The 24,774-nt window shown below is 39.7% G+C and overlaps 1 protein-coding gene across 1 annotated transcript in view; it reads left to right on the top strand.

Annotated features, from left to right (window-relative positions):
* lpcat1 (lysophosphatidylcholine acyltransferase 1) overlaps positions 1-23,402 on the top strand; it is a 32,154-nt gene extending 8,752 nt beyond the window's left edge. The window contains exons 2-14 of the mRNA XM_038299801.1: positions 6,016-6,155; positions 6,239-6,453; positions 7,593-7,705; positions 7,833-7,893; positions 14,178-14,236; positions 14,858-14,892; positions 16,240-16,294; positions 16,419-16,501; positions 16,628-16,753; positions 20,414-20,567; positions 20,993-21,091; positions 21,191-21,332; positions 22,225-23,402. Of these exons, the coding sequence (XP_038155729.1) occupies positions 6,016-6,155; positions 6,239-6,453; positions 7,593-7,705; positions 7,833-7,893; positions 14,178-14,236; positions 14,858-14,892; positions 16,240-16,294; positions 16,419-16,501; positions 16,628-16,753; positions 20,414-20,567; positions 20,993-21,091; positions 21,191-21,332; positions 22,225-22,358 (1,416 nt within the window). The 3' untranslated portion in view covers positions 22,359-23,402. The remainder of the gene's footprint in view (positions 1-6,015; positions 6,156-6,238; positions 6,454-7,592; positions 7,706-7,832; positions 7,894-14,177; positions 14,237-14,857; positions 14,893-16,239; positions 16,295-16,418; positions 16,502-16,627; positions 16,754-20,413; positions 20,568-20,992; positions 21,092-21,190; positions 21,333-22,224) is intronic.
* The last annotated feature ends 1,372 nt before the right edge of the window (positions 23,403-24,774 follow it).

Below are 24,774 nucleotides of genomic sequence, written 5' to 3'. Positions count from 1 at the left end.
GCATATACATATATGTACACATATATATATATATATATATATATATAGATAGATAAATAATCCGCTCCACGTTTCCTGCCGCTCTGGCGAAATCGCTCCACATTTTTCCTTCATCTAATTATGCCAGGGCCCTGGGACACACAGCGTTTCAGTTAATAATGTGACCGATACATATGTATTCTCTTATTTAACTGGCTGTTAAATTATCCCACTGTTTACCAGCTGTGAACGTAACACTTCGCTCCATTCATTTTGCCTCGCGTTCCTTTTTAATTATTTCATTTTACTAGACTACAATAAAAAAGGTAACTTCGCATCCCATTGCAAATGAGATAATAGCGTAAAAATGCTTGTATGCGTTTTTCAAAAACCGGCTCTTACCGCAACAATCACTTTATGTAAACCCACTCTGTATTGTTAAGTATAGTTAGTGTATGTTTTTCTATTTTATCACACGATGCAATCCTCATCTCAGCGATTCCATGGTAAAATTGAAGCATAGACTATAACAGATTATTGGCAAAAACTACAGCATAGGCATTACATTCATGTTTTAAGTCAAACATGAATTTAAATAAGGTCGAAGCAAACTGGAGCAGAGCGAAATCCTCGCTCTAGCCTTTGAATTAAAAACTGCTCTGCGTTTTACCGTATTTCTTCCACTCCGCTCACATGCTCTGCTCAACACCCATGCACATTCTTACCCCTATTGACCAGCTGTTCATTTTGGACAATGTTATAGTTCTTTTATCTGCACTGGCCCCTTTTTATCAGTGCATTTAGCAGCCATGCCTTTGTTCATGACAGACGCACGCATTGCCCCTCCCTCCATTTGCTATCCGTCTGTAAGGTTTAGGTTGATTACCGTAATTTTCGGACTATTAGCCGCACCTGAATATAAGCTAAATTGCATGATTTGTACATATACAAGCCGCACCGGACTATAAATAAGGTTTTTATGTTTAATTACCATATGGTTCGTGCACAGAGAAGATTGTCGGGAAAGAGGCAACTGTTTGGGGAAGCTCCTATTTATTATCTCTACCGGTACGTTTGTTTTCCATAATGAGGGTTTCACACAAAACTGTCTTGCGCTCACAATGTCCGTCTTTCTTGCTGTCGTTCTGTTTCGTGCCACTCGTGGTAGAAGTCTGCTTCCGGAGGACCTCCGTATTCCCGCGTGCGTGGCTACCATACTTGTGTGTTGAAAGAAAATGTGACATCAACATGGTGGATGGTAAAATCCATAGATTTAGGTATTACCCTAGTTTCCATTAGCTGTAAAAGTCCATAGATAATCTGCATGGTTATATAAGCCGCAAGGTTGAAAAATGGGGAAAATGTCACGGCTTATAGTCCGAAAATTACGGTAGTTCATGTTTTTTATGAAATAAAATACATTACAAATATCGGCAGCACATAGACGGGATTGGTTTGACTGATGTAACGTAATCAGTATCTGCATTCGCCTTGAAAAATTTGTATTTGTGGATCTCAAGTAGAGAATTATGTTTTGGGGGAAAAGTATTCCGGTGGCATCATAATGCTGTTGGGAAAGAAAATAGATTTAGATATTTTTCTTGTCATGTTAATAGATATTCTTGATTTACTCTTAATCAGTTTTAGCATTTGACAAAAAAGATATGGCGATTTACCCCCAAAGACTTGCACTGTCTTCAGTGAAGGTTGGTTCTTTATAGTTTTGACTCTGTGGAGCAGAACACAAATAATTGGCACACTTTTTAGTTACCCGTTCAGAACTATATATAATAATTAGCTCACTTCACCATTATGTGCTGGATGTGTTCCTCTGTTACACAAAACTAAATGATCGGAATTTGTGATTTAAATGTGGAAAAGTTAACTGGCTCTGCAGGCTTTTGCCAGTTACTGTACAAGCCACTTCAGCTGGATTAAATTGCTGCACTAAAAATTCTGCTCTCAAACACAGAACTTGGGATGTTTGACAGAGCTATCATGTCCATGTCCTGCAGTGGGAGCTCCTTAAGGGCTTCTCTTCCTGTAGATTATCGAAAATGAGAAGGTAAAAGCAACGGCTTCTGGTGTTAACGGCAAAGTAAACAGCGGCATTATGCCAATTCTTTTTCAGTTTACTTTGTTTCAGGCTATTTATATATTATTAAAAATATATGGTGATCTATAGAGTTTAGTCTTAAAAAATAAATAGCAAATACAGAAGAAAAGGCACATAAACATAATTGGTCAATGGTGACCCATTGGGTGGGGAATCAAAGCTCATTAAGACTCAAAAGGAGTATCAGGATTGTGGACTGCAGCTGTTTCAGGAACCACCACATGCAGGCTGAAAGAGGCTTTCTCCGCGGGGTGGCTGGGCACTCCCATAGAGATGGAGAGGAGCTTCTTCATCTGGAAGGTGCTCGGAATAAAGAAGTTTACCTCAACATCGATAGGAGTCAGCTAAGGTGGACATCTTTTTTAGATACCCCCTGGATGCCTCTTATGGGAGGTTTTCCAGGCACGTCCCATGGGGACGAGTCCCAAGGGATGGCCCCGGGCATGCTGGGAGTACTTTGTCTCTCAGTTGACCTTGGAATGCCTCAGTCTTCCCACAGCAGAGCTGAAGGTGTCCGGGAGGAGGGAAGTCTGTGAGTTTTTGCTGATACTGTTGACGCTACGTCTATAGGGTAAGCGAAAGATGACAAGTATGAGTAAAAGTGTTACTGAAAAGGAATAACTGGAGGTAAAAACAAGGATTGGATCTCTTTCCAGACTGGACACTTCACTATTGGATTTGCAACATTGTGCTGGTAAAGATTCTCAGTTATCCAGGTCATAGTCAAATTTGAAGACATTTCGCCTTCCATCCGGGAAGCTTTTTTAATTCAAAATGACAGAAATAGCGTTGAGTTCGAGGCTTTATAGAGTGAACCAAAACAAAGCCTTGTTTTGGCTTAGAAACATGCAGAATGATTTGCAACATTAAACAGAAAACTAGTCATAATGATTGAATTAGCTAAAGCTTAAGTTCTGATTTTATAAAGCTAAAAGCACTGAAATGCATTTTCATTGCAAATTACAAATTAATAATTCTCTTAAACACGTGGATTCAATGCTCCGCCCTTGCTGATTCTATTACCACCCCCAAAGAAAGCACATCGCCATAGATGGATTTCTTAAGCTCAGACTGTGACACTCAACAATAGGAAGCAGGGGGGTGGAGGGTTTGGAAGAGTGTTTTCTAGCTTCATAAATCAACGCAGTGTTGTTTATTTATTAATACAGCCCTGAAGCCTGCACCTGGGTCCTCCGGATCTAGACATGCATCACAGAGAATGGAAAGATGGCAAAGGAAGGAAGAGGAGCTTAGATACAAATCCCAGGGGCAGTGACGACAAGCGCGTCATTAAAAAGTAGGAGGAGAGCAGAATGATAAATGAAGATGGAGACAGGGGTGAGGGATTGATAGGTTGATGTTTTAGAAGAGAAACGCTCTTGGGATCTGACATTGCTTAGAGATGTAAAGTCGGGAAGAGAGCAATCGGAGTGTAAGATAAGAAGATTGAAATGAGAGTGGGCAGTCAGCTGGAGGAAGCTATGGATGTCACTCAGCAAGCTGGGACCATGTAACCCTGTTAGTATATTCATGGCACTATGTCTGTCCTTTTACACCAAAGGAGAAAAAGAATGACAGCTCAGTCAAATGTTTTCCTCTGCAGTTACTCCTTAGTTAACATTAAAAAAGGCTTTTAGTATTAAAGAAAATCCATCTTCATTGCCATGAACATGTGATAAGATAGATTGAGCTTCTGTAGAAGCAGACAGAAAGCTTTTTACATTTTCTGGGGAAGGCACTGGATTTTCTACCAGGATCATTGCTGCTCTGTTTTCCTCACCAAATTTTCCTTAACTACTGCAGTATACAGAATGTGATGAAACCTAACCTGAGGCACCCTGTCTTAAGCCGGGCATACACTGTACATTTTTTCCCCCTGTCAACACTACTGACATTATCATGATGAAAAAGAGGGACTGGATTGAGACGTAAACCATCTTCACCTCATCCAACAAAAATATTATACCGACACATTTTCTCCACTTAAATCAACATCAGTCTTTGTGGTCTAATATCAGTCACTGACCCATTTACTCACACATTCACACACTGATTGTGGCAAGCTGGACTGCAGCCACCGCTGGCCTGGGGCACAATGACAGAAGCTGTATCAGTAAGTAATGCAGGTAAAGTTTCTTGACCAAGTTTACAGATTTTAATTAAACTCTTTGGGTGACATGTCCCCAGTTTCTTTTAGATAGCAGTTCTCTTTTTTTATCCTGGGAGAGCCACTGAGTTTGAAATGCTTTATATAAAAATACAAAAGTTAATGCTTTGAAACAATAAACCACAAGTGAGGACCTCTCCTAAAAACAAGGTATTTTCTTTAACATAGAAAGTAAACGCAAACTTTTTTTAATGGCTGATCAGGACTGTTATCCAAGTCGTAAACGTCATACACTTTAGTAACAGTGTGAATCGGCGCCCAGCGCAGCAAAGCATTATTAACCTAAAATTGCATTAAAGCTGTGATTTGGCAAAAGAAAGTAAACTTGCTGTAACAGAACTCATATCTAGGCACCCAATTATGCTGTCAAAGACTAATAATTTACTCTAGTTGCTTCAGGTTGAGAAAAAAAATAATTTTCCTCTGTTGAATTCTTTCAGAGTGTACAGCAGCAGTAACTTCCTCTAAACATCTTAAACAATGGACCTGCAAAGGATTAAGCTGAACAAATAGATATAATTTTTGAATTTATTTCATATTTTTTGAGCAAAGATGGTCTAAAGTATCCATTACTAGGGTTAACCATGTTTTTGTTGGACTTCAAATTCTTCATGCTTGGAGTGTTGCTAACGGAGGACTGTTGATGGATGGGTTCTGTTCCTTCCTGAAGGATCAGATGGAATCTGTTTCCTCCTCTTTACCTTCCAGGATACAAAGTGATATTTTCCTGTTTTGAAGGAACATTTCTACGATTTATTCTGAGCTAATGACTGTGCTTTGCCAGAAGTATTCAGGCCAAAAAGAAAAGCTCACAATAATTAACAAATAGTTTATATACACACTATAACCTTGATAACTATAGTGGTGATAAAATTGTGCAGTGGAGATTTTTTTTTTTTCTTCAAGTGCGGACAGGAGAGTAGGTCAGAGTTGATACTAAGAAGGATGGTAGTAAGTATTGGGTAAACAGGGATGAAATCTACAAAGGAAATATTTGGATTAATGTCTAGTCACCCCATTTAAAGTCTAGAGCCAAACCCAGTTTAGAGTGTATGGGAAATAAACTTGAAAACGGCTTCAGAGATGCTTTTCTGAGCTTTATCTAATTTAGTAAACATAGTTTTTGGTCAGGATATTCAAAACTGGTTTGGGCATACTCATTGTAGGGGAGTGGTGGCCTAGTTGTTAGGGCATTGCGCTTGGAATTCAGAGGTTCTGAGTTGGAGCCCCACTCCCTTTGACTGACACTCTGGGTCCCTGAGCAAAGACCCTTAACCCCCCACACTGCTCCCCAGGCGCCGCACAATGGCAGCCCACTGCTCCCCAAGGGGATGGGTTAATTGCAGAGTTAATTTCATTGCACTGTACTTGTGACGGTGTTATTATAATAATAATAAAAAAAAAAATTCTACAAAATAAGGACTCTTTCGTGTCTATTTTATTTCTCAAAAAATTGCCAGAACTTTGTTTTCCTCTGGTTTTATAATAAGGTGCTACTTTATGTTTGTCAATCAATCAGTGATAAGTCAATTAGTTCTTAATAAAATACACCTAAGTTCTAAGTTTATGTATTTTTACAAGAATTAAAAAAAAATAATTAAAGATTTGGACAATTGGTAAAGGACTTGATTGATTGACTTGATTGATCCCACAGTGGAGAAATTTACTGACTGACACGTACTAATGGTAATGAGGTAATTTGCAATGTGTGTGACCAATTATGTTTCTGTATCTTTTCTCTCTGTGTCTCCAGATTGGACTCATGTCAGTTACAGTTTTTCCAGTGCGGCTGCTGCTCGTCTCTTTCTTCATGTTGGTGGCCTGGCCCTTTGCCTTCACCGCCTCTCTGGGACGTTCTGAGCTGGTCCCTGATCCACAGTCATGGTGGAGGAGGTGTGTTGGGGGCGAGGTGTTCCATAGGAAACATTTTATAGGCTTGTTAACCAAAATGATTCTTTAAATATGCGTTTTATCAGATTTATAGATCTTTGTCTTCGGGTCATCATGCGAGCCATGTGGTTCTGTGGTGGTTTCCACTGGATCAAGGTGAAAGGCGAGCGGGCTCCGCCCTCTGAGGTTCCCATCCTCACCGTGGCCCCACATTCCTCTTATTTTGATGCAATCCCAGTCACCATGACCATGTGCTCTATCGTAACCAAGCTGGAGAGCAGGAGCATACCAGTCTGGGGCAGTAAGTCATTGATCTTTCCAGGAAAGTAAAGAGGCGATTACAGTGTTTTGATTGAAATATTGTTGATTCAGAAATGATAATTTTAAAGAGAGAAAATAGCCTCTAAACTTTAGATCTGCTAGGTTAGGTAGGTCACCAATAATAAAAAATGGTCCAACTCAAGATGCTTGCAGATTTCTTTGACAATAGAGCAGAGTACTTTGCTTAAACAAGTGCAACATCTATTAAAGGTGGTATCTAAGAGATGTAGAGTTGTCTAGATTTTGATGCACATTTGACTCTTTCAATATTTTCACATCTGTGTGGTATAGGGCCATTCACCTAAAGCTTGAAGGCAGAGCTTAAACAAAGCTGTGATTTAGATGTACTGCTTTAAGAAGACCATTTAGTTAAGTCAAAAATGACAAAGGTTTAATTAGTTTTTATTTAGTTTTGACTTCTGATTTTCAATTCTATTTTAGTTGGAATTTCTTTTTAGTATTAGCTTGCTTAGTTTAGTTTTTATTTTTTTGTTTGGAAATGCTTAGTTTCAGTTAAGTTTTTATTAGTTGTAGCTATAATTTTAGACATAGATGTAATGTATGAAAACCTCTTATACGATACAGCGAAAAAAGAAAAGCTAAAACAGGGAAGAGAAACTAGACCTCATATTAATGCAGTATAATGGATGGATGGATGGATGGATGGATGGATGGATGGATGGATGGATGGATGGATGGATGGATGGATGGATGGATGGATGGATGGATGGATGGATGGATGGATGGGCGGACGGACTACCATTATTTATTACAGTTTCAGGTATTTTTGAATTTTTGTAAGATTTAGTTTTTATTTCAGTTAAGTCAAATATTTAATAATTATAGTGGTAATCCTTTCGTTAGTTTTAGTTAACAACCTTGTTTATAAAAAACAGAGAGAGTGAATAAGTTGGATGGAAACATAAGTTATTTTTAAGTTATTGTGGTTTAATTGTCAGTCATTCTGGAAATCATTCTGCAAGTGAAAATCTAACCCCAGAGAAAAACACACTTTGACTTAAATATTAAATCAAATACTCTTTTGTTCAGTAATTTATTTATTTTTCTTCTTATGTTGTTTTCTAAAATCCTCCTCTTCATCATCCCCGCCTCCCTCAGCTCTGATCAGCTACATCAGGCCCGTGTTTGTGTTCCGGTCAGATCAGCACTCCCGAAGAAAAACTGTGGAGGAAATCAAACGAAGAGCTCAGTCTGGAGGGAAGTGGCCCCAGGTGTTGTATTCACTTTCTGTCATTTCCAAACTTATCTGATTCAAACCCAGTCAAAGAAACTAAATGTTTTTATTTGTTCCTCTTGTATTTATATGGGTATTACATTTATCGAAATTCCTTTTTCTAGATCATAATATTCCCTGAGGGGACGTGCACCAACAGGTCAGGTCTCATCTTATTCAAACCTGGTATGTGTTCTGTCCTTTACCTGCTATAACACGATTAGGAAACTAAATTACTGATTTTTTTTTTTTTTTAAATGTTAAAGCAAATGAAAACAATATTCACATACACTGAGTTAAAAAAGACATTTTTTTCTTATTACAACCTTAAAAATAAAGGTTTTAGATAGAACCATAGGTGGTTCTTCACAGTGATGCCATAGGGGAACCTTTTTCTACGAAGAACCATTTATCATAGGGTTCTTTGAAGAACCATAATAGGTACAGACTAAAGATCCTCACAGAAGTAAGTTTAGATTACCAATATGATTGTAATTTGCTAGTCAGTCAGTTTAATAAGAGAAAATGTTTGAGATTTTTATTTCTTACTCTTCATTGGTGGAAGTTTGCGACAGTTTCTTATTAAATATCAGTAACTTTTATCTGTGTAACAGGGATCAAAGGTTTCTTGTAAGCTTCCTTGGTTTTTATTCCATTTTCAGCTGAAAGCACGACTGAAAACACTTTTATTCAACAATACAACAGGATAAGTTTTATTGGGGGAACCTTTCTTAAGCCCCTGTCACACCTTGATGATTTATACAGCATATCCCTGAAGTCCCAGAAACACCTAAAATGGTGGCATACGTTTAAAAATCTATGCATTTTTTTAATTGTAGGCGTATACATAGATTTTCATAACGAGTCCAGAGCATATGTCCAACGACAGCCTAACTTATGCTTGATGCACGGCAGCGTAATGCTTATTAATATCCCAAGCCAGTGTCCTGAGGGGGCAGCAATGCGCCTGGAGGTGCCCGGCCTGTATAAAAAGATTCCTTTGATCACCGTTTTAACCTAGCCGCAGTTTACTGCCTGCCAAAAAGCAAAAAAGGACTAAATAAATAAATAAAAAGAAAGAAAGAAGGTTTGCAGTCGCAGCAGATTCATTATCATGTCTGCTAGAAAGTTTGCTGGGCATGGGCGTGAACGCAGGGAGGATGCATCACACTCACCTTCTGCCTCACCCTATGATGCAGTTTGGAGGAGAACTGACGGTTTCCTCCTTTGAACTCTTTTATACCAGAATGTTGCCAATACCCCATTATACAGTAGCCGTAAGTTAGAAAAACGTTCATCGTTCATCTAGAACACGTCAAATACGTTCAGATAAGTTCTTTATAAGTTACGCTTATGCACAAGTTACTCATAGGTTTTGGATAAGGTAGACACCACAACTTATGAGTGACTTACACTTAACGTATGTCGACGATCAGATGACTTCCCTGTACCTTAAGCCCCACGTATGAGCAGAGGCTTTTAGAAATTTTGAGCATGCTCATTTCTCAAAGTACTTGCCGTATGTTGACGTGCCAGCATGCTTCAGCGTACTCCAAACTACAAAACAGACCCATAACTTATCCTACGTATGCCAGCGTTTTTGCTAGATTTTTAGTATGTGCATATGCTGGTCTAAATCGTCAAGGTGTGAGAGGGGTTTTAACTAATTACAAAGTGGAGTAAAATGCAAAAATAAGTCTGAGATCTGTTCTCTTGTTAGAAATGTATATTTCCGTCCAGAGTAATAGGTGATGCGTTTACTGTGACAACTACTGTAAAAGAGGCAACGGTGTATCTGCATGTTAACACAGCCTATGTGTGGCTATTTAATTCAGTGCTTGGACTTCTACTTTGTTTTTCTTGACTGGCTCTGACTCCCAGCATTAATGTCTGCTTATACACAAGTTTAACCCCTTCTATTTTATTTTAGACATGTTTTTCTGCTAACATCCGTGTGGGTGGGGAGGTTACGTGGTCAGCTATTGTCTGATGCCAGCTCATTCTAATCCCCCTTTTTCCAGTCTGTTAATGCAGTCGTTCCCAGTAAGCCCTGTGGGTCGCTGCTGCTCTGGTTGTGTTTGTCTGTCTGTTAAAGCCAACCTGATCTTTCTGCTGTGTGCTGCCAGTCCTCTCTGGACACGTCTCCTCCAGTTATGTCTCTCTGTGCAGTGCTTCAGCTTTGCCAGGATCTGAGAGTCTGTATTTATAAAGGCAGTTTTGCCTCCTTTGAGCTAACAATTCAATGTTGTCCTTCCTGATTTAAACCAGTTTTTGGTGTCTTCCATTTGTCCTCCATCCCTGCCCTTCCTCCTCCTCTCCTTTCCTGTCATTAGTCGGATTACAATGACACAGAGCTTTGTCACACTTTATGGTTTATCATTCAGCTCTGGATAAATCAATGATTTCTACCCCCATTCCTTCCCACTTAACTTTGATGTCTCTTTTATACCCAAGATGAACTGGTTAAGTTCATCTAAGTACTTTTACTCATAATATACACTACCGTTCAAAAGTTTGGGGTCACATTGAAATGTCCTTATTTTTGAAGGAAAAGCACTGTACTTTTCAATGAAGATAACCTTAAACTGGTCTAAACCTTAAAGAAATACACTCTATACATTGCTAATGTGGAAAATGACTATTCTAGCTGCAAATATCTGGTTTTTGGTGCAATATCTACATAGGTGTATAGAGGCCCATTTCCAGCAACTATCACTCCAGTGTTCTAATGGTACAATGTGTTTGCTCATTGGTTCAGAAGGCTAATTGATGATTAGAAAACCCTTGTGCAATCATGTTCACACATCTGAAAACAGTTTAGCTCATTACAAAAGCTACAAAACTGACCTTCCTTTGAGCAGATTGAGTTTTTGGAGCATCACATTTGTGGGGTCAATTAAACGCTCAAAATGGCCAGAAAAAGAGAACTTTCATCTGAAACTTGACAGTCTATTCTTGTTCTTAGAAATGAAGGCAAATTGAAGATTTCCTACAACGGTGTGTACTACTCCCTTCAGAGGACAGCACAAACAGGCTCTAACCAGAGTAGAAAAAGAAGTAGGAGGCCGCGTTGCACAACTGAGCAAGAAGATAAGTACATTAGAGTGTCTCGTTTGAGAAACGGACGCCTCACAGGTCCCCAACTGGCATCTTCATTAAATAGTACCCGCAAAACAGCAGTGTCAACATCTACAGTGAAGAGGCGGCTGCGGGATTCTGAGCTTCAGGGCAGAGTGGCAAAGAAAAAGCTATATCTGAGACTGGCCAATAAAGGAAAAAGATTAATATGGGCAAAAGAACACAGACATTGGACAGAGGAAGACTGGAAAAAAATGGATGGATGAATCCAAGTTTGAGGTGTTTGGATCACAAAGAAGAACGTTTGTGAGACGCAGAACAAATGAAAAGATACTGGAAGAATGCCTGACGCCATCTGTTAAGCATGGTGGAAGTAATGTGATGGTCTGGGGATGCTTTGGTGCTGGTAAGGTGGGAGATTTGTACAGCATAAAAGGGATTCTGAATAAGGAAGGCTATCTCTCCAATTTGCAACACCATGCCATACCCAGTGGACAGCGCTTGATTGGAGCCAATTTCTTCCTACAACAGGACAACAACCCTAAACACACCTCCAAATCGTGCAAGAACTATTTAGAGCAGAAGCAGGCAGCTGGTATACTATGGGTAATGGAGTGACCAGCGCAGTCACCAGATCTGAATCCCATTGAGCTGTTGTAGGAGCAGCTTATCCGTATGATACGCAAGAAGTGCCCATCCAACCAATCCAACTTGTGGGAGCTGCTCTTGGAAGCATGGGGTGCAATTTCTCCAGATTACCTCAACAAATTAACAGCTAGAATGCCAAAGGTCTGCAATGCTGTAATTGCTGCAAATGGAGGATTCTTTGACGAAAGCAAAGTTTGATGTAAAAAAAAATCTTATTTCAAATACAAATCATTATTTCTAACCTTGTCAATGTCTTGACTCTATTTTCTATTTATTTCACAACGTATGGTGGTGAATAAGTGTGACTTTTCAGGAAACACAAAATTGTTTGGGTGACCCCAAACTTTTGAACAGTAGTGTACACTGTTGCGGCTGGTGGAGTTTTCTCCATGGGGGTGCTATAAATTCAAAGTAGACATATACCAAAAACCAATCAAAGGTATATTAAGTATACTATATATATATATATGTGTATAAAATAAAACAAAAACTTTTTTCTCACCCCTTGTGGGGTGGTATGTCTCATCCTCAAGCTCGGGTCCTCTACCAGAGGCCTGGGAGTTTGAGGGTTCTGCGCAGTATCTTAGCTGTTCCTAGGACTGCGCTCTTCTGGACAGAGACCTCTGATGTTTTACCTGGAAACTGCTGTAGCCACTCTTCCAGTTTGGGGGTCACAGCCCCCAGTGCTCCAATTACCACTGGCACCAATGCTGCTCTTACTTTCCACATCTTTTCTAGCTCATCTTTCAGCCCTTGGTATTTCTCAAGCTTCTCGTGTTCTTTCTTCTTGATGTTGCAGTCGCTTGGGATTGCCACATCTATCACTACTGCCTTCTTCTGCTATTTGTCGATCAACACGATGTCTGGTTGGTTAGCCATCACCTGTTTGTCAGTCTGGATCTTGAAGTCCCATAGGATCTTAGCTCGGTCATTCTCAACTACCTTAGGAGGTGTCTTCCATTTTGACCTTGGGACTTCCAGCCCATACTCATGGCAGATGTTCCTGTACACTATGACAGCTACCTGGTTGTGGCGTTCCATGTATGCACTTCCTGCCTGCATTTTACACCCCGCTGTTATGTGCTGTATTGTTTCAGAGGCATCTTTGCACAGTCTGCATCGGGGGTCCTGCCTGGTGTGGTAGACCCTGGCCTCTATTGATCTTGTATTGAGTGCCTGTTCTTGTGCTGTCATGATAAGTGCCTCTGTGCTGTCCTTCAGTCTTGCTTTTTCCAGCCACTTGTAGGATTTTTTGATATCGGCCACTTCTTCTATTTGTCTGTGCTGTGCAGCGATTTGTCCCTCCATGATGGTTCTCCTTCATCTTTCTTGTCCTCAGTTTCAGTTTTCTCCTGCCTGAGGTATTCGCCAAGCCATTTGTCTTTGGGGGCCATCTTTCTGATGTACTCCTGGATCTTAGTTGTTTCATCCTGGACAGTGGTCTTGACACTCACTGGCCCTCGGCCTCCCTCGCTACGCTTGGTGTACAGTCTCAGGGTGCTGGATTTGGGGTGGAACCCTCCATGCATTGTGAGGAGCTTTCTCGTCTTGATGTCAGTAGCCTCTATCTCCTCCTTTGGCCAGTTTATTATACCAGCGGGGTATCTGATGACTGGCAGGGCATATGTGTTGATGACTTGGAGCTTGTTTTTCCCATTCAGCTGACTTTTCAGGACCTGCTTTACTCTTTGTAGGTATTTGGCTGTCTTTCTTGCTATCTCCCCGTGGTTTCCGTTAGCCTGTGGCACCCCAAGGTATTTGTAGCTATTCTGAACATCTGTAATGTGGCGTTCTGGTAGTTCAACCCCCTCGGTTCTGATCATCTTCCCTCTCTTTGAGACCATGCGACCGCACTTGTCCAGTCCGAATGACATTCCAATGTCATTGCTGTAGATCCTGGTAGTTTGGATCAGTGAGTCGATGTCTCGCTCACTCCTGGTATACAGCTTGATGTCATCCATGTAGAGGAGGTGACTGATGATTGTTCCACTTCGGAATTGGTATCCGTAGCCAGTATTTGTGATGATCTGGCTTTTTTCTCATTTTATGTTCATTTTTTTTCAACCAGAAAAATGTATGTTGCTTTAACTGAGAGTGGTGGAACATGTGCAAACCAATCGGCTCTGTTCCCTCCTTGCACCATTGCAATGATCTGTCTGCAAAAGAGATCAAGTCAAATCAAATAGTACTATTGTTATAAATAAATGGGCATATATGCTTTAATTCCACTGTTAATTATCAAAAACATTGATTAATGATATTTATTGCTGCATGTTGAGTTATTTTTTATTTATGTAATCTTAATTGCAAAGTAATTATTAATTCACATTGTATCATCATGTAATATCTTCAGTGTTGTTTCATGAAAGGATGTGAAACAAAATGTAAAGTAAAGAACTCTACAGGTTCACCACAAACCTGTAGAGAAGCAGGTTTGTGAAATATCGGATCAGCTGTGAAAGACCTGCAATGAAGTTATACACTGAGCCTTTTTTTCACAGTTTATATTGACATTACGAAGCCTTCAAAGGGAACACTAAAGCCTGAAAAGCACTTTCCTGAAGCCATTAATACTGCATGTAGCTTTTCAGCTTGTCTGTCATCATCATGATACATTAGAGCTCCAATAGGGAAGCTGTCTGCCACTATAACATGCAGTGTTATTGTCACTAAATGACACACAGACAGAGGATTGGTTTTTGTTCTCACTCTAATTTCCTTCCTTATATTCCTATGTTTAAAAGGTGCTTTCATCCCAGGACTCCCAGTGCAACCAGTGGTTCTACGATACCTAAACAAACTGGTAAGCGTCTCATTGTGCAGAGACTCTTCTTTCATCCCTTTATATGGCGGCTTTCATACCTGTATCCCAGCCTGACCTGGACTCCACGCTTTGTGCTAACGGGAGAGCACGGCGAACCGCCGCTGATGTAATGGTTGCTGCTGTTCTCATCAGGGTGCGTTTCCCTCTCGTGTCGATTGACTACGTGTTCCAGCGGGATGATATTTCACCCGTTTGTCTCTCATCATGCACACACGTTAGCACGCACGCTCAAAGAGTGCACAGACAAGTCTCACCCTCCCACACGCACACACAGAGCACTGTTCCACACGCTCTCATAAATAATGCAGCTCTTATTACCTGGTTTTGCATGTGTTTCCCTAGAAAGCCTTTCTTTCAACTTCTCCCTTTAGTCGTTCCACAGTTTACTGACAGCTGCCATCAGTTCAATGAGTCAAACCAAACCACTTCCCTGTGCGTTCATTTGCTTAGTGAATTTCACAAACCGTTTCCTACTTATATGAGTATATTAATTGTACATTCAGCAGGAGCATTATTTGGACTCAGATTATGTTATTTCAGTTTCAATCAGCAACATCAGCCATTTGTGTTTGTCGTAACTGAGTTTTTCCGTCTCTGCAGGACACTTTTTCATGGACATGGCGCGGCCCTGGAGCGTGAGTGTCTTTCTGTGCATGATGCGGCGTGTCATGCACACACACACTGTCATTAGTTACACAACCCTTGACTTTGTTCACCACAACTTTAGCTTATTATATATATTTTTTTTTTGTAGTAGACTAACATTAATTTGAGGTGGTAAGATAATTCATGTTTGTTTTTGTTTTTTTTAATATACGAAAATCTGAATAGTGCGGCTCATCTTTCTATCCAGCCACTCTAAATCTTTTAGGGTAGATCTACCAGCTTTGAAGATCAGTTAGAAAGTCCTTATTTGTTCATTGTCAGGTATTGTGAAAGATTCTCATCTTATTTCAAGTCTGGAATATGACTTGTATGACTTGGACTTTCTAACATAAAAAAAAAATCTTTGTTCTAAACCAGACCATTGTAGCTCTGGTTCTGCTGGAATTCTCAGCAGTCTAATGTCTTTTTACAGTCGCTAACTGGTTTGCCTCCAGGATTGCTCTGTGTTTACCTTCAACCAGACATTTAATCTAGGCATCCCCAAAGTCGGTCCTCGAGGGCCGCTTTCCTGCAGGTTTTATAGGTTTCCCTGCTTTGGCACAGCTGATTATGATGATTGCAGTTCAGCAAAAGCCAGTTAACCAGCAATCAATGAAAACTAGATGTGCAGAAGAAGGAGAAACCTCCAGGACCCACTTGGGGGATCTGTAATTTAATCCATTGGACTCCTAGTTTTTAGCTGTCCTGTAGAAGAGCATTCCCACATCATGATTTGACCACCGCCGTGTTTAACAGAGGGGATGACGTAATTCATCTTTCATAGCTTCCTTCTTATTAATCTTTTAGAACTCCTTTTCTGACTCTGAAGTCTTTAGGTTGTCGGCCATTTTGGTTCATTTTAAGCTGGACTATACTCTCTTAATTTTCAGAGGATGCACAAAACAAGATCTTCTAGATGCTCAGAATAATGTTTTATATTCTCAGCCATCATTATTTGCCTGGCCAGCATGCTGTGTAACCTGGTCTTGGTTCTCTAAGAAGGCCTTTAAAAGGACAGCTGCATTAATATTGGCATTTAAGTTCACACAGCCTGGCTTACATTTGTCATTTATGTTACTTGTTATGGCTGCGATAAATTTTATTTAGGAGCAGCAGAATAAGTTGCGTCTCTTTTTCTGCTTTATCAATAATGCTCTTCAGATCAAAATCCTTCATAAAATACACTTCATTTTGTAGTAGTAATGTGGCAAAAATATAAGACAATTAAAGGGGTTGGAGAACTTTTGCAATTTAAAGCACCAGTAATCTGTTTTTTTATTATCAAAATGAAAACAAAAACTGCAGAATTAGTTTTATTTTTGATGTTTTTTCTTTAGGTTGAAGATTTTATGGCTCACTCTGTGTCAGCCTCATAACTCTGTAGAGATTGAGGTGAGCGGTTATAAAGTCTGAGAGTTTTCTCCGTAACATTTATATTCCATAAATAAACTGGAACAGCTCGATAGGCATGCCTGTCACTGTGTTTGAAATCCTCTCTCTCTCTGTGTATCTGTAGTATTTACCCATCTACTATCCATCAGTGATGGAGAGAGAAAACCCTGCTCTTTTTGCCAGCAACGTCAGGAGGCTCATGGCCAAGTGAGTGTGAGTGGATGTGTTTGCACGAGTAGCAGGGAACACATCATCTCCACTTGTTTAATTTGATTGTTTAAAACGAACAGTCCTTTTATCATTTCTGTTGAAATGTCCTCTCTGTTCTGGAAGGGCGTTGGAGGTGCCCCTCACAGACCTGTCCTTCGATGACCGGGAGATCATCCTGTCACGTGGCCCGCTGAGAATACACGACTGCAGCAGCCTGCTGCACTTCAACCAGCTTGTGTGTCGTCTGGGGTAAGTAAAGGGAGAGCAGTTGGACTTGTTGAACAGGGGGGTGAGAGGATGTAGGCTCAAAGTATATGAACACTGACCCCTGCTGGTGGAATGACAGAAACGCACCCTGATAGAGCAATAGAAAAATCACTTTAAAAGAAATCAACATTTCTTTTTTTGCCAGCTAAAATTGCAGGATTATGAATGTATAAATATTATGCTGGAGTGTAGCTGAGGTTGAACTTATGGATTTTGTACAGTTTTCACCATTTCGTAAACTCAATTCCTGTATGTAGAAGTGTCAAAAGTAATCATATACTTTAGCTGATAAAAATTCAAACAGATACCTGTGTGGAGAAAAAAAGGTGTGGTTGAAAGGACCTGCTAAACTTTTTTTATTTTTTAGTAAAATTTTAAAAGTACAAGTTCTACAATACCGTATTTTCACGACCATAAGGCGCACCGGACTAAAAGGCGCACTCTCAGTTATGTGTCCCATTTCTGTATTTAACACACACATAAGGCGCACCGGACTATAGGGCGCGTTTTTTATATACAGGTACATGTCCTCTACTACCTTTAAATACCTCTACTGCGTATTTAAAAATACAGCGGGGGCAAAACTGAGTATGACTGTGCTTTATTCATGTATTTATTACAAAGTATTAATCAAACCTGGCAGCTGGCCGTGAGACAGAGACATCGCAGATGACACAGCGCTGTGGTCACTCCTAAATTAACTTAAAATCCTGAAACCTGCTGACGGAATATGTTCGCTTTTATTGCCGGTATCCTGGTGCCTGCAGCTAAAATTATTTAGATGAAAAACACCTGCCAGCAGCCGCGGTGAACCCCAGGCTGCCCAGCCTACAGGCTGCTGATGAAGAGATTTCTGCTGTCAGCGCACCGCTGGTATGTGGGGGTCTGAGCGCCTCCGACAGAAATAGATAATCTGGATGAACTGACTGCAATTATTAAGTTTTCAGGTGGACTTTCTCACTTAAAAACATATTAAAACTACTTTATTCCCACTGATCACAGCAAATATAGCTGCAAGATTTAGATTATTTAGATGAAAAAACACCTGCCAGCCACCGCGATGAAGAGGAGGAGACGCGCCGGGGATGCTGTTGAATTAAGTTTTCAGGGAGAAAAATACAGCGGGAGCAAAACTGAGTATGATTGTGCTTTATTCATGTATTTATTACAAAGTATTAATCAAACCCATCAAAGTCATCATCCTCTGTTTCTGAATAAAACAGCTGCGCTAAATTAGACATGCCAGTTTCCCCTTCTTCGCTGTCAGAGTCACTTTCCGTGCAGCGCAGCTCCTCAGAAATAATGCCGGCTTTTGCGAAAGCTTGAACAACAGAGCCAGCAGACACTTTAGTCCAAGCATCAACAATCCATCCGCAAACTGTGGCGTAACTTGCCCGGCGCTGCCTTCTTATCCTGAAACTGTGGTCTCCGTCGGTCATCCATCGCTCCCACGCCGCTCGCAGCCTTACTTCGAACGGCCGCTTCACACCGATGTCGAGCGGTTGAAGCTCCTTTGTCAGACCCCCGGGATAACGGCGAGCACAGCGTTCATTTGATTCACCTTTTTTTCACATCGGCTGTGAGATGGGCACGCAGCGATGGTGATGCGTGGAAAAAACCACCTAGTCTTCTCACATACACCTGCCTCAGCCACGCATCCATCCAGCCTTTTCCATTTGCGTTAATATCATATGTCATCAGAGCGCTGTCTGTCTCGCTGGCAGCTCCCAGATCAGCTTCTCTGATTGGTTGATGCGGCGCGTCCAGCAGCAAAACTTCAATTTTTCCATCTCGAGCAGCAGAAGCGCGGCGCTTCAGATGCTTAAACGCTCCCGACGTGCTGCACCAAAATGCGCTGCGGGACCTTTTGCTGCACCTATATGCGCGTCAACCATTGACTTTGCATGTAAACTCGCTGCTTCTGCTGCACCTGCTGGGTCCGGTTCACACCGATGTCGAGCAGCGTTAATTTGTTTCCCCATGTTTTTCACATCAGCTGTGAGATGGGCACGCATGGAGTTACATATTAACAGCGATGGTGAGGGGTGGAAAAAAAACACCTGGTCTCCTTACATTCAGCCACTCTTTCATCATCTCCTCAATGAGGTGGTCTCAAAAGTCGCAGTTACAACACACATAAGGCGCACCGCACCATAGGGCGCACCGCACATTTTGAGGGAAAAAAAAGACGTTTAAGTGCGCCTTATAGTCGTGAAAATACGGTATATTTAAGTACAAAAGTAAAATTAGATTTCTACCCCACGTCTTTTTAAAATTGGTCTTTAAAAACAGTTCTACACACAGAGACCAGGTTCATCATTATTCATTTTCTCACTGTGTTGGTAGAAAACATAAAATTGCTGATTTAGTTAATGCAGTTCTAAATAGGCATTTTGTGCTATATTTAGAATAATTTAGGATGAACTTAACAAATGTTCTGCATAAGTGGTTGAATCCTTTTCATAGCTCTAGTTTCAACAATAAGAGTTGAAAAACAAAATCAAGACAGAACTTGAATCATAATCAACATGTTTTATTATGATTAATTTCCCATCTAATAAGTGACCAATGTCTTGGTTCTCAGCATCTGATCCATCATCTGCGACGCCTCTTTGTCTTCGACCATGTGTCTGTCAGTGTTTTTCTGTAAACTCACTAAGATCCAACTGGACTGATTCCTCACTCTCTTAAATTCTTTTAAATTTCTCTCGATTTTGTTGCAGGTGTTACATCAGGCCGATATAAATATGTGTAGAGAAGTAGGTTTGGAGAAATCAAGAAGTATAAAGTAAAAATGTTTGTATTCAAATGGAGGGCACAAAAGTAAAAGTCCTCAGCAAAACAAAGAACAGATAGAGGAGAAAAAAGCTACTTAAATACGCTAACTAAGTATTTCTACTTAGTTATTAGACATTTGTTAATATTACAGCTTTTTGATGATCATTTTGTTTCATATCAAAAATATTCATACATTTAGGTTTGGATTTAGAATCAAAATACATAACAAAAAACAGCGATTTTCTTTCCTTAAATGATAAAAATAAATAGTTGGACTGAATCATACTGTGTAATGTCCAGGATAAAATGATCTAACTTTGAAATAATAGAATAATGGTTTCCAGTGTGGTTTGCTTTGCAGGACTGCTTCCAGTGAATGCTAATGTGAAACAAAAGAAAGCATGCCCAGAGCATAATACTGTCACCCCCTTGTTTCATACTGGCCTGCTCAGAGTGTTATGCAGGGATGATCTTATGGTGTTTTGATTATAGAGCATGCAGTCTGGATTGGGTCCAATTAGGCCAAAGCAACTTCTTCCAAATGTTTGCTGCATTCAACGTATCCCTTCACAGTGAAGTTTTACTCTCTGAAATATTGTGTTTATCGCAAACATTTATCAAAGATATTACAGATTGACAGTTATGGTGATAATAAAGCAGGTGTATCAGTCTGTTAGTAGTTTTTACATTTAAGACAACATGCAGGGAAGTAACATTAATAAAAATGGTCCATAAATATAATCATGTCTCTATGCCAATTTTGAGAGTTAGATTTTTGTCTTAGTTTTATTTTACTAACTATCTACTAACTAACTATCCTACCAGTTTTTTTTTAAACTTTCACTTGTGCTTTTATCATGGCAGGTTAAAAACAAGGACCAGAGATGGCCTGTTTGAAGAGGAGGCCAGGAGAGCCACGAAGCTTCAAGGGGATGAACTGGGACTGGAGGACTTTGCTCAATTTCTTAACCTCCCAGTAACAGACATGCTCAGAGAAGTGCACAAACTCTTTGATCAGGTAGGAATCAGGAACAGAGACACCTTGACAGCTTCTAATTTTCAGGAATTATTTCTCTTTAGAATATTCAAGCTGTATATTAGCTAAGGGCCAAAAAAAAAAACACTTTTGTGTTTCTCATACAAAAACAGGCGTCTTTATTTAAAATTATTTCTTAAATATCTGGTCTGGTCCAACAGTTGTTAAGCAAGAGGTAGAGACAGGACAGACAACCAACCAGTCATGTTTTTGGACTGGTACTAATGGAAAATCTGTGCTGTGCATGCAAAGGGAGAATATGATAACTATGCAGGCCAGGAGCATTACAGAAAAAGAAATAAAAAATTTAGATGCATAATAATGAATTAAAGCACCAGTTAAACTGGTGCAGATAAGCATGAGACTGCTTCCTGTTCTTTGTTCACTAAATTTGCCCTTTATGCCAGACTGCTGATGGGAAGATAGACGTCAGACGTTATATTACTGCTCTCTGTACGGTACAGTGGCCTCATAAACCTCTGGACACATTAAAACTGGCCTTCAAGGTGAGGACTTCCAAAAACAGCCTTAGCTTGACCTTATTAGTGTTTTTAGTTTTCTTCTTCGTTTTGATGTCTGTGTTAAAACATCCATGCTGTTTGTAGATGTATGAGGCTGAGGACAGCGGGGAAATCGAAGCGGAGGATCTGGCTGTCATCTTGGAGATAATGTTGGGAGTAAAAGACGTTGATCTCAGTCCTCTGTTTCTTGAACTTCAAGCAGCCAACACTAGAAAGATCACTTATGGTAAGGCTCTGATTTTTTTGGATAACTCACTTTGTAAGGCCTTGCAAAAGTCATTTTTTTTATATTATGAACAATTACCTCCATCTCAAATTAAAAACTGAAGATTTTTTTTCCTGAGTGTACAAATCTGTTTGTGTTGGAAAACATGCAATGATCTGCATTGTAAAGCATGGTGGTGGCAGTATTATGCTTTTCAGCAGGGAATCCGGTAACAAAACCTGTTAGCGTTCAGAAGACACCATTTTATCTTCCTGTAAGATTCCAGCCCTAAATATCCATGTGTCAGAATAGACCTGAACCCAGCAGCGTATATCGGGAGTAGATGGTCAGATGCTTTTATCCAGTCTTGCTCAGCTTTGGCTGCTTTTTCCTTTTAAAACTATGTATAATTTTCTGTTTTTTATTCTCTTCTCTCATAAAAAGACATTTTGGCTGCAATATCAAAAAGTAATAGGCATAAATACCTTTAGAAGTATGGATATATTTACACTACTACTGCATGTGTAGCATTTACAGGTGGCTGAAGCCGAGTGAGTTTTAACTGATGGTTTCTCTGAACATGTCCCCTGCTTATACATCTGGGCTGCCTACATAGCTTTTGATTTCTTCTTGGCTATGGTGTGAAAAAACGAATGCCATCTGCCTGGGATTTTATATTCACCGCCTGCTTTACAGACAAACTGTCAAATCTTTAAATAAATTACCATCCAATTTATGTTATACAATCCAAAAGATTTCAGATTTGTTTAGACAGAGGGATGGACACTTTAGTTTGCAATCTGTTGGACTGAAAAGGATTTCTTTACTTTAGGAATTAATCAAATGTGTTGTTTTAGTTTTTATCTTTTTCTTTGGTGTTTGAAAATAATTTGAATCATTTCTTATGTCCTAGATGAGCTTCAGTGTCTCATAAAGCAGCATCCGGACTTCTCTGTGGAGTTCCTCAGTTTTAAGGATCATCCACGCAGCGGCTGCATCGGGCGACTCAAAAGCTGCAACGGCCAGAGCTTAAACAAAGATGACTGAAAGATGCACTCTTTTTTTTTGTGTGTGTGTGTTTGGTTCCATGTTTATATCTGAATGTTGTAAATCTTCTGCCACCTCTGTGCCTCACAGTGTAGGGAATGGAAGAGTCAATCTTTAAAGAGGTTGTCTATCCTCCAACTCTTCATTAGCGTTTCTTTACCTTTTACTTTAGAACCTACTTTGATGTAAAGAATCCCTTTTTTAAAAATATAAATGAGTAATTTATGTCTTATTCTAAAAGTACAGATACATGGGAGGTCAGCCGATTTATACTTTTGTCTTAGTTGAAAGCTCTCAGGTACAGCAGATACCAGCATTTAGATATCTTTACTTTCAAATATAAACAAAGAACATTTTCAGGTTCGGAAAAGTGACTCTACTTGCTTATTAACTGTTGTATGCAATGAATGGAAAAAGAAGAAGTGTGCTATATGAAAACCAGCTTAAAATGGAAATCTGTTACGCAATGACAGACTATAAACTTAAAAAAAGAGCATTTTTTTCTTTATAATTGCTTTTTAAATTGCTCTTGTTGGTAATAGTATGGAAGATGTATATAAAATAGCTAATAATTGAAAGTAAACAAGAGACCAAAGATGCATTAATCTGACTGTTGATCAAATATTTTGTTTCTGTGGTCAAAAATTACATTACAAGTTCATATTATTGTTTCTCTTGTTTTGGTGTTTTCTCTAAGCAGCTCTTTTTGTTTAACACCTTGGCAATAAGTGTAGAATCATTATGTAATATAATTGAATTTTTTCTTTTAAAAGAAATTGAACTTCTTTTTTTATTGTTGCTTCCCTATTTTGTTCTTTCTTAAAAGGTTTGTGTTAAAAACAAACTCAAAAAAATATCTATCCTGCTCTGTTTAGTAGGAATCAGTCACACATATATCAGATGTTGGTGCTTTTATAATAATACAGTTGTAATTCTCTCATTTTGAGCAACGTAAATTTCTGCTTTTTGACCACCAGGTGGAGCTTTGCTTTCACTCATTCACAACTTTTCTTTTCGAAAACTAAAAATCAGATTTAAATTCGATCAAGACTTTATTCCATTTTGTCTCCTTCCTTCCTTCCTTCCTTCCTTCCTTCCTTCCTTCCTTCCTTCCTTCCTTCCTTCCTTCCTTCCTTCCTTCCTTCCTTCCTTCCTTCCTTCCTTCCTTCCTTCCTTCCTTCCTTCCTTCCTTCCTTCCTTCCGTTTTTCAACTTTACCTTCTTTACCTCCTTTGAATCCTGTTATTTCCCTGCTATTTTCTCATTTCCTTTGTCCTTTTTACTTACCCTTTTTCCTGGGTAAAGGCCTTACTTCCTTTCCTATCAACTTCTCTTTTGCCTTTCTTCTGATTTTTTTCTTAGTTGTTTTTCTTTTCTGCTTCTTTTTTATTTAGTGTCCTCAGGGAATGAATGAGTAAGTGTGAATTGTTGTCTATGCTTTGTGCCTGTTGCCATGTGAACTTCCTTCCTTGTTTGCTACCAGTGATAGAAATAAGCCATTAAGTAATAGTGAACTTTGTATTTAAAATTCAGAAATAAGATAACAGGGAAACTGCAGTCAGGACTAGCATGAACTAATGTAGTAAAAATGTGAGTGTTATAAACTGCTGATCTTAGTTCCATGGATATTTGCAAAAAGATTCCCTGGAATATTTAGAGTATGGTTTACAAGCAGTGTTTTGCCATCCTTTTGTTCCTGTTATTAAAAAGTCCAGATGGTGGTGCTAAACCCCTGTGTTGCACACACAGGAGAGCCCCCATGCACCGGTGCCCACCTGATGGACAGGAAAAGCATTACCTCATCCCTTCCTTTCATTCCTTCAGGTAAAAATAGATAGATTAAGCCTGGGCTTTGATGAGCCAAACCTGCAGAGGTGGTGTTGCAGCAGGGAGAGAGGGATGGCAGTGAAGGAGAGAGACTAAATGGATCGTTCTGCTCCAAATCCAATTCCTAATAGCTGGAGGGAGGGAGGAGGAAGAAAAAAACAGTCAAAGAAAGAGGAGAAGCAGACAGGAGATATCACGTCTAACAATTAAGACCTGCCTTCAGGGGGTGAAGAAGGAGCTTTGAGGGAAATGTAGAACTTGCGTAGTGATCCTCATAAAAATCAGGTTGAGGGAATCATGAGGGCTGGAATCTGGTCACAGTATTTAGAGAACCTCCTCCACTTTTCACTTTGTCAAAGAAAATTCCCCCTCCTTACATCTCAGTCCAACCTGTATCGAATCCCAGTCAGTGGACTGTAGGAAACATCAAAGCTAATCAACTGGAGGCATCTACACTGCAGGGCGAAAGATTTGACTCGCTGATCAGTGACTGTATGACTTCTGCACAGTTTACAAAAGCTCTTCTGTTTACAGATTTACTAAAACGGAAAACAGAACACCTAATTATATCTTACAAGAATTTTAATAAA

Source organism: Cyprinodon tularosa, unplaced genomic scaffold (assembly GCF_016077235.1).
Source record: "Cyprinodon tularosa strain WSP-4 unplaced genomic scaffold, ASM1607723v1 ctg435, whole genome shotgun sequence".
NCBI classification, from domain to species: Eukaryota; Metazoa; Chordata; class Actinopteri; order Cyprinodontiformes; family Cyprinodontidae; genus Cyprinodon; species Cyprinodon tularosa.
The sequence above is the reverse complement of the archived record's forward strand: the minus strand, read 5'-3'. Positions and strand labels throughout refer to the sequence as shown.